The sequence below is a fragment of the Takifugu rubripes genome, chromosome 11, assembly GCF_901000725.2.
Source record: "Takifugu rubripes chromosome 11, fTakRub1.2, whole genome shotgun sequence".
NCBI classification, from domain to species: Eukaryota; Metazoa; Chordata; class Actinopteri; order Tetraodontiformes; family Tetraodontidae; genus Takifugu; species Takifugu rubripes.
In genome coordinates this window covers 13,976,552-13,994,434 of record NC_042295.1, presented here as the reverse complement: position 1 = coordinate 13,994,434, position 17,883 = coordinate 13,976,552, and the positions used below count along the sequence as shown (strand labels likewise).

The following is a 17,883-nucleotide window of genomic DNA, read 5'->3' as shown; positions in this document are numbered from 1 at the left end:
GACAGAGTCATTAAGGGCCATCGAACCCGACGCTGCCGTTAGGTGAAGCTCTTTTCCCGAAAGTGAAGGACTTCCCACTTTTATGTTTTCCCAGTTGCATCATTTGGTAACATGCTTAAAAATGTTGCTCAAATATTCCAGGATGCCACAAACATCTGTGGTCATTGTGCAAATGTGCTGCGCTGCGATGCCCAGCATAAACACAATCTCTCACATAGCTCGTAACCCTTGGGTTTGTTTTTGTTTACTTCAACCAAATACCAGTTTGCCCTTTCAGCCGTAAAAGGCTCTTTGTGGCCAGGCCCATTGTGAAGTTAGCTGTAAGCTGATAGCAGACTGGATCCAGGTTCTTCCATCCCTTTTGATGATGTCAGCTCCTTGAAGGACTCCTCCCCTCCACCTGTTTTATAAAGGATGCAGCCAAGGTCCAAGCAGCAGATCGCCACACGGCCGTAGATGCACGTCAGAAAGCTTCATTTGTCCAGGCTGCTTCTATCCTATATTTATTTTAGTGTTATTAGGACTGTTTGCAGTCTTCTCTAAGGGCTGTCAGCAGCAGAAGAAAAAGAGGGGTCAGAATGTCTGCAGGGCTGGAGTTGATAGGCATCTCCTTGTGTGTTTTGGGATGGATTATTGGTATCGTAGCGTGCGCCCTACCCATGTGGAGGGTGACAGCGTTCGTGGGCAGCAACATCGTGACAGCTCAGGTCATCTGGGAAGGCCTGTGGATGACCTGTGTGGTGCAGAGCACTGGCCAGATGCAGTGTAAGGTCTATGACTCCATGCTGGCCCTCTCCCAAGACCTGCAGGCCGCCCGCGCCCTCACCGTTATAGCCATCCTGTTAGCCATCCTGGCCGTGATGATTGGCATCGCCGGGGCCAAGTGCACCAACTGCATTGAAGAGGAGGCCTCTAAAGCCAAGGTGATGATCATCTCCGGAGTTTTCTTCATTGTCTCTGGAGTGATGCAGCTCATTCCAGTGTCCTGGTCAGCCAACACCATCATCAGGGATTTCTACAACCCTTTGATCACCGATGCTCAGCGGAGGGAACTCGGCGCCGCGCTCTACATCGGCTGGGCGGCCGCTGCCCTCCTGATTCTTGGCGGCGGGCTGCTCTGCTGCTCCTGCCCTCCACGCGAGACCAGATACAACCCTTCCAGAATGGCCTACTCCGCCTCACGGTCAGCAGGCGGTCCAGCGATAGAGAGAAAAGACTATGTTTGAATGTTTCTGAGCAAAAGACCTCAATGATTCTTAAATTTGCTGTCCAGCACCGAAGCCAAGGTGCACTGAGGAACTGAGCTCACGGGAATAAGGAGACTCCACAGTGAAGGATGTGCTTGTTTTTGCCTTGAATGCATTGAACCTCCTGCCTTAACCAAACTAAGCTCTTTGTTTTACAGAAAGAAATACAGTAAAGAACACCGAGTTGAAATGTTCTTTTAAGTGGTTTCAAAGCTCTGCTGCGCTTTCAATGCTCAACACACCAAAAATACTTTTTATTCGGAGCTGCCTTCTTCATTTTTTTCAATGCTGTAAACACGTCTGTGATTATTTTTTGTTCCCACTTCATGTAAAATATAGTGAAAACTACATGTGAAGCAACTGCAACCTGTGCTGTAAATACTGTCATCAATAATTCCGTGTAACAGTCGAGGAAGAGCAGAAGTTCATTCAATAGGTCGTGGAGTATGATAAGGTTGGAGATGGAAGAAGAAGACGTGCGCTGAAAAGTTCATGAATTAAAGGAACCTGTGTTTTATACCTGCAGTATATGTAACTCCCAAGTATTAATAAACAGTCTTGTTGCCTAATTTCCTGTCCGGTCTCGTTTGTATTGAACAGAAGCCAGTAAACTCGGTAAAGGACCAGGTACAAAAGCATCATGACACCTAACCCAGAAGGTTTCCAGCTCCTGGCAATTTAACCGCACACGCGCTAAATAATTATCCACAGTATCGGTTAGCAGCCAGAGGTGAGAAGCTGCAGCTCAGAGAGGTGACGTGGTGCCAGGCTGCGTGATGCATTTATTTTCCAGTCTTTGGCCAGTGAGCTTTAGATTTTTGGTTTGCAGACTTGTCCAAGCCCACATCACATACTTACCCCATTACACACTTGTGGGAGCTGCCCTGATATCACCAGTACTCAGCCCTTCAGGCTTCACCCACACAAGGATCCTCACCTGACAGCATCATGAAACCTTAATGAGCAAACACAGTAAACATGGAAGAGCTGGCCATCTCTCTAGTTTCTTTGTCTCAGGTATCAACATCTGCTTGACATCTGGTCATGATAACATCAATTAAAGGCTACTAATGAAAGCTCCTTGCATAGAAACAAAGCTTCACAGCCTCGCACGTGTGTGCGTTCATTGCAGTGAGCAGCACTTCCTGTGTGCCGTTCCAATGACTTGTCAAAGGACCTCAGGGTGGTTTGGTCATTGTTAAGCTAATCATTGATTCTACAAATGTGTGTTTAGTATCAACAGAAGGCATTACACGGGTTTCATTTTCAATTGGTAGCAAAAGAGATATTCCATTCTTTACATAAATGTGTCTTTCAAGCAAAACCTTGGGAGAAAGAGAATAAAAACTCATATAAAAAGGGACAAAATGGCCACAACTAAAAAAAAAATGAAAAAAGTGAACGCAAACGGAGAATTGGGAGAAAGCGGAGAGTTCTGTGAACCTCTCTGGACACGCTCCACCAACTATGCTCGGGTCACGTGACCGATACTGGGGAATGTGAAGGGCAGAGACGTTACCTGGCACCTGAAGCCACAGAGGAAACCCCCCCCAACTTATCTGAAAATAACACAGCCTGCCTGTGTCCTGTAAGTGGGAACTCACCTGGTGTTTTTTTAGGCTGGTGCAGCAGTTTTTACATCCAAATACGGACAATATCTGTCATGAAAGGTTGGTCTTTACATGACATGAGGGTAACTAAAGCAGTTTGTTTAATGTGAATCATGAATCAGACTTTAATGATATATTAAATTAGTCACAAGAAAAGGACAGCATTCATTTTAATAGATCTCCTTTTCCAGTGAACACAAACCCACAAGGACAGGGTTAGCATTAGGGTTAGCATTAAGGTAACATTAAGGTTAACATTAAGGTTAACATTAAGGTTGGACCTGTTAAATAAATATATTCTCTTCTTTTTTGTGCTTTGGCAGATAGACTAAATACACTGGTATCTGGAAATAATACAGAAAAGATGGATTTTTTCCTTAATCTCAAAGGCAAATAGGTAATTCACAAAAATGTAAATAATGTTTTAAAGATGTGAATGTTAGAGTGCAGCAACAAGGAAGTGTTAAAAGTGCTAAATCTCGGAAGGGATCATATACTTATTTATCTTTACCAAAATGTTAGAAGAATGCAGAGGGAGGACTGTTTAGCAGAAATGTACTGGTGGGGAGGGGATTTTTATTTTATTAAACCCTGGTGGCAACACTCCTGCAGCTGTGTGCAGCTGTGAGCCAGTTTTGCTTTAATTCCGCCCCCTCGGTATTTTTTAGTTGTTGTTTTTTCTACTTTCCTTTTTTTTGCAAATAACTCTAAAAGGATCAAATCCACTAAGAACTGTAGCAATGCACTGATCAGGAAGACAGAATTTTAAGGTGTTCAAAATCAACTTTTGTATAGGTAATGTAATAATAACTGTTTTTAACTAGTGGGTGTTTTGGTGGAATGCTGGCCCATCACAGCTAACATAACTACAGATAAAAGTCAAAATAACATCCTCCCTTACATTCCAGCAATGAATCCATCATAAGAACAGATAAGAAATTAATTTGCATCACTTTCAGTTATGTAATCATGTTTTTGGAGAACAATGTCAGAAGAAGCTGGGGTTCAGGTTAGCAGTATTATTACTATTATATATATATATATAACTTTATATAATGTAATTTTCTAATATTATTATATTGCGTAAATAACGACAGTTCGGTCTCATCTCATTTAATTTGAATCATTTCAAAATTGAGTTCTCGCCCGCCATCTAGTGGCAAGAACAAGTAATAACGTGCAAAATTCAGCACAATTTCTTAAACTAGTTTTAGGTTAAAAGTGAAAATAGGTCTTTGCATATAGTTTACACCGTTTCATCTCAATTTAAATCAGAAATGAAACATCGTGGGCTGCATGACTCGCCTAATTCTGACCTGCAGATGTGTGCAGTAAGTAAGGAAAACACTTGGAGTAAATGGAAGTGTTTTAATTAGATTCATTTATGTTTAATTAAAAAAGTTGTAAAAATTGAAGTTGAAAGAAGTAAAGAAAAGGAGAAACAGTATTTTCTTGAAGAAAACCTCGCCCATTTTTTTTTCCCCACAGACAGGACAGAAATGAGATGATTGCACTGATAGAGGCTTCACAGGTATTCGTGCGGATTGCTGAGAGGTGCGTACAGGTATGAGCCGTCGTCCTCTTCATAAATGATGGCCACAGTCTCACCTGCATCTGACATGGCTGCACCCGTCTGCATGTAGGCCTGAGAGGGGACAACAGAAAATACATTTTTTATTTTTATGCTCTATGACTCCTTCAGAATTTTAACTTAATTCTAAACCTATGATTTATGTCTTGGGGAAATTATGCGTTCTATCTGTAAGTGCTTCAAGCCCACCACCCTCTCTAGAAGCTGGAGTCGCTCTTCATTCAGCAGGTTGTTCTGCCTCAGCTGGCTGACTGTGTTCTCCAGTCCCACCAGTTTGTCCAGATGTCTGCGATGTCGCTGCTGCAGCATTTTCACTTTCTTCTGCAACTCCGACACGATCACCTCCAGCTGCTCCTTACTCAGACTGTTCTTGTGGTAGCTGGCGGTGTAGTAATCACAAATTTTGAAAGCTGTATTAGATTAAAGGGCCTTTTCAAGAATGTTTCCCAATTAAAGATGTGAAAAAGTCAAGAAAACGGTTCCCACCAGTGCTCTTCTAGCTGGTGGTTCTGCCATTCCATGCTGTCCTCCTCTGACTGTCCATCGTCTCCCTCTCCCTCATCCGTGTCCAGTCGGTCCACTTTGAGAACCAAGGACTTGGGGGAAGGTGGCACATGTTTGGACACTATCGGCAGTGTCGACGTGATGGGTTTAGAGCTCAGAGCTGATGACAAAACTGTATCTGGGGGAATATTCCACTGGGTAAAAATGTTGCTTGGCAAAATGTTTGGTATCGTCTCAAAGTACGTGATTACTTCCTGTCCTTCCTGAGCTACCTGTCCTTCTTGGACATTGGAGAGGTGCTCTGGTGTATGACTAAGATCCTCAACATAAAGAGAGGCTTCATCTATGCAGCCAAGTGCGGATTCATCCATGACCAGCTGGTGGCCCTGCATTAGGAGAGCAGCTATAAGCTCATCTGGTTCTCCCCTAGAAAGGTTCTCTGCCATCACCACCACCTCTGTGCTGTTGGCACCGTTAGCCCGATCCTTCTGGAATAACGCTAAAGGGAAATTCACTCCTGTTGCTGGCTGGTTCGGGTCTGTCTGGCGAGAACAGTCAGATGACTCCACCATGCTGGTTTCTCCCTGCTGCGATGGGGTGACGGTGATCTCATACAGATGTACCGTTTGAAATGTCTCTACAGCTTCTGCTGCAAATGACCCATCCTGCAGCACTGTTTCACTATCAGGCTGTTTGGACTCCTCGCTGGGATCAGCAGTGGTTGACTTCTGAAAAGAAAACAGGACTATTTATGCTTAAACATGAAAGCTTTGCTGTAACCAAACACTTCACTGCTAATATCATGTGCGAGGTGGCCAAAGCATCATATATCAAACAATGTCGGGTCTAATTGCAACCATATTGCATAAAGCTGCAAGTGCTAACATGGTCGCAGCATTGGAGTATTCAGCAGAATATCAGTGCTGGTCTTACCTTCCCAGTAAAGCCCTAAAGTTCAATATTTACTTTATTTCCATTTACCTGGTTTTTCTGAAAGACTGTCGGCACGGCGTCGTTTTCAAGGTAACGAATGCCCCATCGCATTTTGAAACACTCTGGAGCAAAATGTTCGTGGCAAATATAATGGTATCTCGACGGTGTCCAGTTTTCCCGACCCATGTTCCTCAGCCACTGCTGCAACCGCTCTGTGTCCTGCAGAGGAAACCTGGGATTGAGGACCAAAACGTGAGATCGTTCTCCACCAGGCTTTTCAAAGTGAAATATTTCAGCTGAAGCACAACTGGGAGTTATTCCAGAGTGATCATGTACATATGAAATTAAAACACGTATGCCAAATTTTGATCAACAATTCCAAACTATAGAAAATTGATATTTTTAAAATTACAACAGTATTTGATATTGGACATAGATTTTAAATTACTCTCTCGAGTATCACATGATGTTACAGGTACTGCCTTTACCTTGAATATATGGAACAGAAACTGCTTCAATAATATAAAATACGAGATTTATCAAAAGCAGGTGAAAATGCAACATATTGTCACCTCCAGGAGTAAGATGACATCGTCACAAAACTCCGTTTCAACACGAAGCTTTAGAAATCTTTTAATGGTATCTCGTCTCAAAGGTCAGAAAAAGCTTGCCAGGTTAGCAAGATCGGGGGGGATCGAAAAAATGATGATCTGTGTCAGTAAATACAACGTTTGGAAGAAAAGCCATATTGTTAAAGAATGACTCATCCTTTCGGGATCCTCAATGGTTCCTCTAACACCCTCATCGGAAGTAAATTGTTAGGTTAAAAAAGAATTTAAAAAAAAATTAAAGACGTGTCTTACTTGTAGAAGCTCTTCCTGACTGTGCCCGGCCCGGAGTCATTTTTGCAGTTTGGCACCGAACAATGTTTGGGCATTTGTGGTCGGTGATCCCTCCGTGTCCTGCTGGTTTAGGAACAAGGTGAAAGCAAACTCGTGTACTGTTGTCAAGTCGTGGCGCTTAGTTGACGCCTTTACAATCAGCTGTTAAAGCCGGTGACGTCAAATAACTGCGACAACACACGTCGCCCGTGTAATTTACATTATATTGATACGTCTTTTCCTTCCCTTAAGGGTGTGTGTGCGTACGTGTGCTCTCGGATTTCAAAATAATTAAGCCATAATAAGTCTTTAAGAATTTTACAATATTGACTATTTCTGCAACAATGTATAATTTCTTACAGAGACAACATTTAAGATATTCACATTGGTATACCAACAGTAAAACGTTTATCAAAATGAATAAAGTCTCGCTATTGATGTTCAGAGCTCACTTTTTATGTTTATAATGATGCAGCTTATTTTATACATTATATAGCTTTAGCTGTTGGCTAGCCGACTTTCCTGCTCACAACATCCGGTGTTGTCACACGCGGTGACAGGAGACCACGCCCACAACATTAGCTTCGATCTGCTTAAAGAGAGCCACCGGTTTACGAACCACAGCGGCTTTCTCTCATTTAAATTAGATAAATATACGATTTCATTACGATGATTCTCATTTTATAAATAAGCAGTTTGTCTCTTAAATCACTGGACTGGATTTTTTTATTCAATTTTTTTTCCAAACATTACACAGAATCTTTAAATGATACAGTATATATACATACACATCTGTGTATTCATCTAAAAAGTTGAGGGCCACTGGACAATGCAGCTGTGCGTTTCAATACTGGATTGCATTTTGGATGTGAATGTGGTTTGAAATCACCAGGTTCGTGTGCCATCTGTACTTCTGCTCTGTATCTCCTTTTCACTCTAAACAAGTCTGGATGATAAAATGTGTAGGAGCTGCCAGGTGTGTGGCATAGTTACAGTCAAATATAAAACATGGAGAGCAGCGGTACCTTCCTGAACAGGAAGCAGTGCAAAATAAATGTTACCAGCTATATTATTGAACCCACTAAATACACCACTAATGGCAAACAGCACCATTAAGAATGTATCTAAAACAATCATTCTGGTTTGAGAAACTGGGCTCGTATGTGTATTCTGTTCTCCTGTCAAATAAAACGTGTACACGATAATTGTTTGAAATACACCAACATGCTGCTCTTAACCCAGTTTACAATGCTCTAAGATGTGTACGCAGGCCAACAGTACAATGTAAAGTTTCAGAATCACAAGATTATCCTTGTAATAACTGAACAATCATTACAGATCTTTGGTACATACCAACTATTGATCCCATCTGCCATGTACTGTAGATCATATATTTAAAATCTGAGCAGCTGCAATGACTTGAGTGATTGTTTTACCCAGGGAGTGGGCAAACAATTACTGGAATATGCTTTATCCAGTTTAAAATAATATATCCAGTTCGGAAGTGGGATGGTGGAAGTGCTCATTTCCCATCTCATATACACCACATGCCGTTTGTCAATAACTAATAGATGTTTGTCTGGGAGTGGGATCATTCAGGCTAAACTTGAACAATAGAATGTCTGAACACTGGAAGGAGTGAAGTGGCTGGCATGTTTCGGGTCAGATGGGAGCTCGTTGGTGTCACGGACAGAGCGGGGCCTCTACATCAGTCCCATCTGCATTAGCGTGTTGGCATATGCCATGGGCTTGACATTTGGATGAGGCTGGAAAAAAGGGATGAAAACATACGGTCAAACTTCAACAAGACTTTTATATTAATGAGGGAACAGAACAGAATTGATCTTCTGGCTACAGACTAAGGACAGTGGGCAAAAAACCAATGAGACGAAAAGGAAACTCACCACAGCAGTGAACTGGTGAAACTCTGGCTTGAGGTCTGATCCCCTGAGGTGAATATAAGCTCCTTTGTTTCCCATCTGATCACTTTAGAAACGTAGAATTCAACAAAGTTAAAATTAAAATCAGCAGAAGGCCCAAAATGATTCCGCATTAATACCTACCAGTAATTGGGCGCTGAAAACACGGTGATGCACTTCCCTGAATGAGTGACCTCATAGCCCTCTGCCTTGACCTCATGACTTCGCACAATGAAGTCCAGCTTGTTCTGGTTGAGAAAGCGTTCCGTCACATCTGGCCCGAACTGACAGCTCACTCCTCGCTTGCTGATGGAACGGCCATTCTGCATGAAAGAGAAAAACAACTAAGCAACTAATATTCCAATCAAAACATCCAATTGGTTGGATGCTCGACAAATAAACCTTAAGATGATATTTGGTTGATGGGAGCCCACCTGAGGCTGTGGATCAGACCAGAGCAGGTCACACATTGGACCTGGTGGGAAGAAGAGGAAGCTGTTCAAATGGACATATTTTCTACTCTTTAAGGGACTTTTTTAAAATGAGCTTTCGATCACTTAAACCAAGAGTTTGGCTCTACCTGAGTCAGGAGGTTGTCTGTTCCTCTCAATCTTTCTAAGGTCTTCTAATGTGACGCCATCTTCACTGAACAGACCACCATGCATCACCTGAGATGGTTGTACAATATAATAAGATACAAGACTACTAAAATAACACAGCATAACTAGTTATCATGCCATTTCTTACCAGTACTTTGTTGTTGATACACTGTGCAAGAGGCAACCACTGGAAGACCTCACTGAAGAGCTGGAACATCTGGGCGGTGTACTTAGCTTTGATTTCTCCTTCAAAACCATACATCTGGTTCATATTGTCTGTCTCATGGTTACCTTTAAATGAAAAGATATTACAGAAATAACACAATATTAGTAATGTAACAATCTAAACAAATTGGATTATTGAATTTTGGGACAGGACACCAAGTGGCAATGTTGGGCTGCTACTAATCACGCCTCAGACTCGTTAACTCATTCATCCCCAGTCTTCTTACCTCGAAGCAAGTGAAAGTTGTCAGGATAGAGCAGCTTGAATCCGAAGAGGGTAAGAATAACTTCAAGAGAGAAAGAACCGCGATCTACAAAGTCTCCGTTAAACAGCTGAATTCTGTGGTTAAGATTTATCAGGCACATTTAGAAAGGTAATGAAATCTAAAATCTACATCAGGGAACAACATAAATAACATTCTCTTTCTTCCAACCTCCTTAAATAGAACGGCTTCAATTTATAATGTAATTGCCTATAAAAAGGTAATCAACGCGTTTGTTTTTACAAAATAAAATGGAAAATAGTCACATGGAGAATCTTCTACCACGGGAATTATGGTCTTTAATTCTAGGGTGGTTTTAGAGAAGAGAGAAACATTTCAGTGGAAAATATGCTCAATGATTTAGTTAAGTGCAGCAACTGTGTACTGTGGTTTAAGATTGAGAATAAGCGAGGATACATATGGGTTGGTCTCTGACGGAAGGCCGTTCAACTTAAAAATGTTGAGGAGATCATAGTATTGTCCATGAGTGTCGCCACAAATTGTTATTTTTTCTGTCTGTGGGAAAAGAGAAATAAAGTTACAAAAAGCTCACAAACATGATCTCCTTTTAAATAGACGAATATAAAAATAAGCTTCACAGGATGGGACGTGCAAAGTACTCACTTCTTTTAATGCGATTTCAATCAGACTTGGTAGTTTTGACAGAACTTCTTTAACTTGCACCAAAATCTGGAAAGCAACAAAAACACTGGTTCAACCTTCTAAAGTGAAACTGAGTCAACTTTATTATGAAAACACATTTACCTGGTAAGCGCACTTTCTGTGGAGTTTCTTCTGATCTTCGAACCAATCCATCATCTCTTTCATGAATGCCAATGTCACTTTACCATTTTCAAGTTTTGGGCCTGCATAGTCATCCTCAATGGCTGCAATAGATGATCATGTTGGATTATTACATTAAAAATAAGTAAATCCGGTCACATAGTTTTGTTCAACCAGCAAAAAAGGAAAATCTATTAATACTTCAGTTAGAGAAACCTACTCATATTTTCAATGTCCAGAGAGTCAACAACAGATTTTTTTGTCTCATCACTGGCAATTGCTCTCTCAAAAGCCTTCTGCTTCACAATCTTGTTACATTCTTGATACTTCATCCTTGCATCCTTGTCATTTGGTCGAACTCTTACTACCTATTGTCACAAAGAGAAAATATTGAGAATTATGCGCACTAGAAAATACTGAAGCAGATACTGGAAAAATTAGCAGCTATTTTCACAAAAGCACTAAAATGCATAAAATTCAAAAAAGGATGGAAAAGTTTAAGCATCAAATATTTTACACTCTGTTCATAAACCTACCTCGCTATACAAAACTTTGCTTTTGTGGCACATGGTTTAATGTAATAAACTGCTATGACTGTGGTGGTGTTGTGGACATTGTTATTTTACCTGAGATAATGGCATTTACTATGAGTCATATTCATACAAAATTGGATTAAAGCATCATTCATATTAAGTCTAACGAGTCCCACCGGTGTCTGGGACCAACATGCGATAAAATTGGGAGTAATGTCATTTGCAAAATATAGGCAGAGCATTTAGCTTAACTGCAAACATTTCTAATTTCTTTGTATATTTTAGGTTAAAATGGCATTTCAGTTGACAACACATAATTACAACATTTCTTACTGTTTCATAGTCCTTAAGTGCAGCCTTGAACTTGCCCAGTGCCATGTTGGAGGTGGCACGACGATAATATCCCTTAATGTAGTTTTTGTCTATCTCCAGGGCCTTCGTTGCATCTGCCAGGGCATAGCCATAGCACTCTGTGCGCAGGTATGCCAGGCTTCGGTTGCTATAATAGATGGCATTGGTTGGATTGAGCTCCAGGGCTTCTGAGTAGTACTTGATTGCATTTTCATAGTCTTTCTCTGAAAAACAAAGTCACAAGTTCACTAAAAATAACTTGTGGACTAATAAACACTATCACAAGATTCAAGCTGATATAAACCTTTCTAGTGACTTACAAGGAAAATAGGAGAAAACTTTGGTGGGGAAACCATCGTACATGCACTAAAACCATGCAAAGCTAGACACTAAAACATAAGTGATGTATGTTTTGGCATTATAAGGAAATACCATAGTTTAAAAATGAAATATACACCAACAAAGCAAAGGATGCACTTATTCCTTATGAAAGACAATATTATATTATTTCACAGATGTGATTCATGTTTGTGATACAAATGACAAAAATACAAATTTGGCAGTTCCAACAAGTCATTGCTGGCGCTAATCAAAATAAGCACATTTGATTTATATCAGAATTACTTGAGTTTAACACGAAATGTAAAATAAAACGAAAAAGTTCATGACTGCAGCTAGGGTGGATAGTTCACATGAGCTCGATTGCTAATAGAACATTCTAGTACTTTAATGAGCACCAGCTAGAAATACACAACTATCTAAACATTCCACCGAAAATCACCCAAGTGTGAGAACAAGTCTGATCTAGTTGACGTGCAGCGTAAATTATATGAGCATTTTAGCCGCACATTATTCGTCAGTGATATACGTGAACATCAATGACTGTTTTGGGTGACCATGCTGCTAGCTAGTCTTAGCAGGCTAGTCTGCGTAATCCGAATGAATGAGGTTCACACTCAACATGCTCTGAGAGCCATGTTAGCTTATTTTAGCATTAACGGCCGGCTCAAAATGGCAGAATGTTGCAACACAATTGTATGTGTACTACAACCGTTGACAACGTTTGTGTATGTCCTTAAAACGGAATGGGAATAGCTGAATTGACAAGTCTCGTAGACTTACCTTTAAAGTACTGATTTGCCTTCTCCTTCAGTAGCTCTGCACTGTTATCTCCCTCCGCCATCTTCTCACTGCCGTTATCCGATCCGCGAACCATTGACGGCACAGTCGCAAACGTCGTTAAACCTTCCCTGGAGTTAAAGCGAACTTTTGACTAGCCGGCACTTCTGAGAGATTAAGAATCAGCGTTTATGGAAAAATACTGCAAGTGTAAAAAATTATATAAAAATCACAACCCTGTAAAATTGAGTATAAATATATTACGAAGGCTAATTAGCGTCGTTGCAATATTTACTCCGCGTCGGTAATAGTTCAACGGTCTATTCTGCGCATCCAGATGACGTCACTTAAATGTCATTACACGACCAGGTTGAAAAGAGCAAACGATGCTGACGTTTAAAATATCCAATTCCTCTTAAATGCAATTCATTTTAAAACTGTAAATGTAATTTAGCCGTCAAATGACCTAATCAGAAATAGAGTTATATTTGATCCAATCATAAAAGGTGACGTTACCTTCCCTACCAAGTACTTATCCCAACACTCAGCGCCGGATATTCCCCGAACCGATCTGGCAGCCACAGTCAATCTGGTACCTACACCCGCGCCTGAACCGGCTCGGCACAAGTCATTGTTATTACTTTATTAACCAACAGGGGTCAGCATTAACTTTCAAAAACATCACTCCATAATACTGTGAAACCTGATGAGTAAACAACCTTCACAAATACTAAAATATTCAACCAAATAATTACGTAAAAATTAGGTAAATTTTTATTATTATATATTATTTTTGATAACTGATTGTGTATAATCTCTGGCATAATAACAGTAATTTCCATATAAATTAATTTCACACCAAAAGTACATTCAGTCACTGTTCCTAGTAGTGAAAATGCCATTTGAATGCAAAAACACTCTTGCCTTGGGACCATAAAATCCCAAAACACAGTTGAATATCTTATCAAATTAAAGCACAAACACAGTTTCCTGCACATTCATGTTACAAGTAGGTGTTTGGCAAAAAGATCACACAATTTTAATAGAAAGAGAAGCAGCCTTGTTTGTTTTTCCCCCTGTTGAAGGATCTACCCTGTATGTAGTCAAAACTAGGCTACTGTGGAGTCACAGAGGCATCTGTGTTTTTTGTTGGAAAATAAAAGTTCACAATTTGAGCATTAGGTTTGTGGTCTGCTGTGTTTGGGTAAAGGTTAGAAGTTCACCAAAATACAAGACATTAAGAACTATGTGACACAAAATTGAGGTCATTTCACTGACTCACAAGTGATTCATAAAGACCCCTGTGAAACATTCACTAACTCTAAAGTCCTAACTTTCTCTCACATGATTATGTGATTTGTCTATTTTTTCATTTTCTCGGAGTCATAACATGTCTCGTTCCAGGGTGGTTTTACTACTTGCTTTTGAAGGAGTGGAAATACACAGCAAGATTGACTAGGAAGGAGCTGACGCCACAGTCTGAGCCCTACATGAGAGAAAATGCCAAGAGTGAGTGGGAGAGACAGCGCGGGAGGGAGCGTGGTAGAGAAAATCATGACATGTTAGAAGGAATGGAGTTGGGAAATTGCAGTCCTCTTGGGTGTCCAATGCGTGATCGTGAGCTTTGGAGGGTCCTGAGAAAGTTAAAACAAACAAGTGGAAGGGCACAGACGTCTATGAAAACCAGAGGGGGAGAGAGATGAAGATGAAATGGAATTTGATTTACTATCCAAGGTCATGGGTCACTGATTGATGAGACCACAGTGAAGTGTGTGTTACACTGGTCATATGCACAACTTCTTACAATAGATTATCACGTCTGACATTTGCCTGCAGGCTCGCCGAGTGGTTTTTGACATCAAGTTTGGCCTCTTTTAACCATCATGTCAGACTAATTCCAGTACTGATGTAAATCTCTTAATGTCTCTGGTGCTCTATGGGTATGAATATTTCCACTGATGATATCAAGATTTGAGAGTCTGTGGACAGTCACATTTATTGGAACCACATGATTTTCTAGCAGGCGGGGCAGAGAACATCAAAGAAAATCAATTGGGGGAAACTCATCATATCTTCCTCCACAGTCTCTCATGTTTCCTTCTATCTCATCTGGCCTTTCCCTCCCTCTCTTCTCTGTAATTCTTTGTCTGCTGATAATTTCCTTGAATTGTCGACAAAACCCATGCAGGCATGGCTCACATGATATGAAATCATTACAAAGAATGTATCTTGACTCCTCGGGAAGCCTCCCGCTCATCGGCACCGCTATCTGTCAGTGTATAAGTCAATGTCCCGAAATGACGCACCGCGTGTTCACCGCAGTTCCTGCGCTGGAGGGGAGGGTGAGGAATTGGAAATTTCTTGCAACTGGAAAAACAAACGTGATACCTGCCTAAAACGTCTACTGCTGGCTTTACCTTTCCATATTAAAACCTGCTTTCAATGGTGTTTCTTGACCTTTTATCCAGGGTCTTTATGACCTTGGTTTATACGGGTATTAAAGCTAATTTTTCATTATTATTTGAATGTTTGTATTTTTGTATTTATTCCAGTTTAGTTTAAATACGGTTTTAGATAGATAGATAGATAGATAGATAGATAGATAGATAGATAGATAGATAGATAGATAGATAGATAGATAGATAGATAGATAGATAGATAGATAGATAGATAGATAGATAGATAGATAGATAGATAGATAGATAGCCCTAACCCTAAATAAATAATTTCCTGATCTATAATCTTAATTCTCGCTGTGAGCAGCAAGTGTTTGATCTGTGTTGAGTATGAGACACACACCCCAAACAGGAAATGGGAAATTCGAGTAAATCACCCCATGACTGAGTCTCGGATAAAAAAGACAGAAACTTTCAGAGTGGAATGTTGGAATATACAGCCGTGGAGGATGTGAAATAGACTAAATGAATCGCGGGGGATTCGGAATATCTCGGGTGCGTCCAGGAGCCTCCCAAGATGATGCTGTGTGTCGCATTGAGACATCAGCCAAACACAAAAACTCTGTGATTTCAGTCATTCGTCTAGTTGATTAAAGTTTTTCTACTCAGTCCCACCACACAAAGTCAGACATTGTTTGGTTGTCGCACATTTTTTTACAGGCTCTTCATCGCACTCACATTCTACAGTTGTACTGATGTGTCAGACAGTAACCCTCTGGTGAATGAGCTCATCAAAGCAGTGGCGGCAAACACGCAGAGGAGTTTTGTGACCTGGTTCAGGACCAGCTTTCATCTGGCAGCACATTTACTGTTTTGACACTAGTTAACAGTAGCAAGGGCATGTTGTGGTGGCTAGTTTATTTTACTTTGCAGGCTGTGTCCCTACTGTTTATGAGCAATAAAGTATGTCTGACACACATGGTCAAGATTTCCCACGAAGGAACCCACATCATGAGTGACTCAGGATGTCTGAGTCCACATAATTCAATGACTAGCACATTCAAAATTAAAGGATGACATGTGTCTTCCTTTTCAACCTCATAAATGGGTAGTTGAAAAATGGATAAAGTGCTGGAATTGAAGTTTAAATTCCCAAAACAACCCAGTTCTCTCCGTATGGAACCTTCATTGTGGTCAGGAAATACATGCGGAAATGCTGGAAAAACTTTTAAAGTAACGAGGGGAAAGTTTAATTTGTGGATATGGAGGAGATCTTAGCTGTTTGGTGTGATTCATATCAGACACATTTCCCGATAATCGTGTTACTCGCTGTGACGATTCCTCAGAAAAGCTGTTGCCCATGAGGTGAATGAGCAATATAATATCAATCTGATTTAAAAGAGAAACACACTTCTGCTCCGTGTCTGAAAATATCTATTCACACATAGGCACATAGGCGATCCAGGATGTTGCGGGGGAGAGTTTCCTTTTCCTGTTGCTCTTACTGTTGGACGTTCCTGTCAGTTTGCATTAACCACTGACCAACCTTTGGGTGCCTTCCAGACTCATCACTAAGCTGTTTTCATCTCTGGGGAGTGTGATTTCCAACTGCTGGGTATTAGTTCATATCCTGTACACTTGGGTGGCCGATGAAGGAGGAGCAGGCGCCCTCTTTACCCCTATTTGCAGTGAAGAGACAATGTAGAAGCAAACAAACGTCACACTGGTGCAAACTTAACATATTTATCAGGTGGTGAGAGCCGCAGATAAATCACTACAGGCAACAGGCACTGAAACCTCTGGAGACTAGACTCTAATTAATGTAGTTTGATCTCCAGAGCTTTTATTGTTCTGCTTTCGTATTGGTCACTTCTGGAGGTCACCTGTGGAGGTCTGGAGTGTGAGGATGTTGAGAGCAACTGTTTTCTGGTCAGAGACCAGCCCAATACCATGTAGCCACAAATCAATATATATTTAAAATGGGAGTTTTTAAACAGTGGGGAGATATAAATAAATATTGTGACAGTAGCTATGTGACATATGTTCTAGCAGCATGCAAAGATCCGAGCGAGTGGCCTTGGATAGGATCTCATTGCATGTAAGAGCGACTGGAAAGGATAAATAATGAAGAATTGCATAAACTACTAAATTCAGATTGCAGGAAGTGGGTGGAAAAGAATGACTCAGCCCACTTTGACCCCGACCTCCCCCCAGCTCCCTGCCACCACTACCCTCGTCTTTATGGCCCAGTTTCATTAAAAGGACAAGTCATTTGTTTTTCTTCACCTCAGCGCCCAGCCTGCTGCTTTCAGTGGCTCTTGTTTAATAGAGGGGCATCTGAGCCTGCTGGTGACTCATAGCTTTCTCCTCTTGTTGCTCAGACACACTCCCTCTCTTTATATGGCCCACAAACAGCCTTCGGGAGGGGGGGGGGGGAAGCAGCTGATAAACAGACATATGTTCTAATCATCCCTGCTCAGGTGTGATCAATCTGTTTAACTGACAATGTGCTGCAACTTTGATAGTGCCATACTGAAACATTTATGTATTCACCACAGCTTGGCTGCTCAGGGCGAGTAAACGCGCACACAAACACATACACACATTTGTGCACTCATGCACATGCACGTACACACACAGTCATGCTGCTTCAAAGGATGGTGTGTCATAAACAGAGGGCATGGTATAAAGGAATGTGTTGGTCACTGGGGAATTCAGCACCAGTGGGGAGAGGAAGGAGGGGTGGGGGCACGCTGACCTAATGTCACTTATACTGGAGGCAATGGAGGTTACCTCAGCTGTCATAACCCTTATCCACCCATCGACAGGGCTGAGCGTCCTATGAACACAGGGGGCCATAGATCAGGGCTAATCTAAAACAGACCCTAAACCAGTCTACCACTGGACAGCAACGCCTGACCTCTGATTT

General features: G+C 41.2%; 3 protein-coding genes across 7 annotated transcripts; 1 reads left to right on the top strand and 2 right to left on the bottom strand.

Annotated features, from left to right (window-relative positions):
• The first annotated feature begins 417 nt into the window (after window positions 1–417).
• On the top strand, window positions 418–1,816 carry cldn3a (claudin-3). The gene has a single exon (XM_003968607.3). It carries the CDS (start codon window positions 579–581, stop codon window positions 1,224–1,226), a length of 648 nt encoding a protein of 215 aa, XP_003968656.1. The 5' UTR covers window positions 418–578; the 3' UTR covers window positions 1,227–1,816.
• A 2,395-nt stretch (window positions 1,817–4,211) lies between these two features.
• LOC105417089 (THAP domain-containing protein 5-like) lies at window positions 4,212–6,940 on the bottom strand. 5 transcript variants are annotated; one of them, XM_029843845.1, is made up of 5 exons: window positions 6,749–6,940; window positions 5,934–6,117; window positions 4,935–5,677; window positions 4,641–4,827; window positions 4,212–4,501 (listed from the first exon to the last, which is right to left on the bottom strand). In XM_029843845.1, the coding sequence occupies exons 1-5, from the start codon at window positions 6,820–6,822 to the stop codon at window positions 4,250–4,252; spliced, it is 1,440 nt and encodes a 479-aa protein (XP_029699705.1). In that variant the 5' UTR covers window positions 6,823–6,940; the 3' UTR covers window positions 4,212–4,249. The 5 variants fall into 5 exon arrangements, with proteins under 5 accessions (XP_029699705.1, XP_011606967.1, XP_011606968.1 ...); XM_011608665.2 differs by having other exon boundaries at window positions 4,212–4,502; window positions 4,638–4,827; window positions 4,935–5,680; window positions 6,749–6,934; XM_011608666.2 differs by having other exon boundaries at window positions 4,212–4,502; window positions 4,935–5,680; window positions 6,749–6,934.
• A 534-nt stretch (window positions 6,941–7,474) lies between these two features.
• Window positions 7,475–13,093, bottom strand: ppp5c (protein phosphatase 5, catalytic subunit). Its single transcript, XM_011608664.2, has 14 exons — window positions 13,075–13,093; window positions 12,562–12,725; window positions 11,422–11,663; window positions 10,776–10,923; window positions 10,538–10,659; window positions 10,397–10,462; window positions 10,190–10,288; window positions 9,737–9,842; window positions 9,433–9,575; window positions 9,266–9,353; window positions 9,120–9,160; window positions 8,830–9,008; window positions 8,671–8,752; window positions 7,475–8,532 (listed from the first exon to the last, which is right to left on the bottom strand). Exons 2-14 carry the CDS (start codon window positions 12,653–12,655, stop codon window positions 8,470–8,472), a joined length of 1,473 nt encoding a protein of 490 aa, XP_011606966.1. The 5' UTR covers window positions 12,656–12,725; window positions 13,075–13,093; the 3' UTR covers window positions 7,475–8,469.
• Between the last annotated feature and the right edge of the window lie 4,790 nt (window positions 13,094–17,883).

Bases quoted from the DNA above. Each gene is read 5' to 3' on its own strand.
- LOC105417089 (XM_029843845.1), bottom strand. From the start codon at position 6,822: ATGCCCAAACATTGTTCGGTGCCAAACTGCAAAAATGACTCCGGGCCG. The intron at 4,828-4,934 runs GTGGGAACCGTT...CTACACCGCCAG, and splicing joins CACCAGCTAGAAGAGCACTG to CTACCACAAGAACAGTCTGA. The intron at 4,502-4,640 runs GTGGTGGGCTTG...TCCCCTCTCAGG, and splicing joins GACTCCAGCTTCTAGAGAGG to CCTACATGCAGACGGGTGCA.
- cldn3a (XM_003968607.3), top strand. From the start codon at position 579: ATGTCTGCAGGGCTGGAGTTGATAGGCATCTCCTTGTGTGTTTTGGGA.
- ppp5c (XM_011608664.2), bottom strand. From the start codon at position 12,655: ATGGTTCGCGGATCGGATAACGGCAGTGAGAAGATGGCGGAGGGAGAT. The intron at 9,576-9,736 runs GTAAGAAGACTG...TTTCATTTAAAG, and splicing joins CAACTTTCACTTGCTTCGAG to GTAACCATGAGACAGACAAT. The intron at 9,009-9,119 runs GTGGGCTCCCAT...TCTTTCATGCAG, and splicing joins GGTCTGATCCACAGCCTCAG to AATGGCCGTTCCATCAGCAA.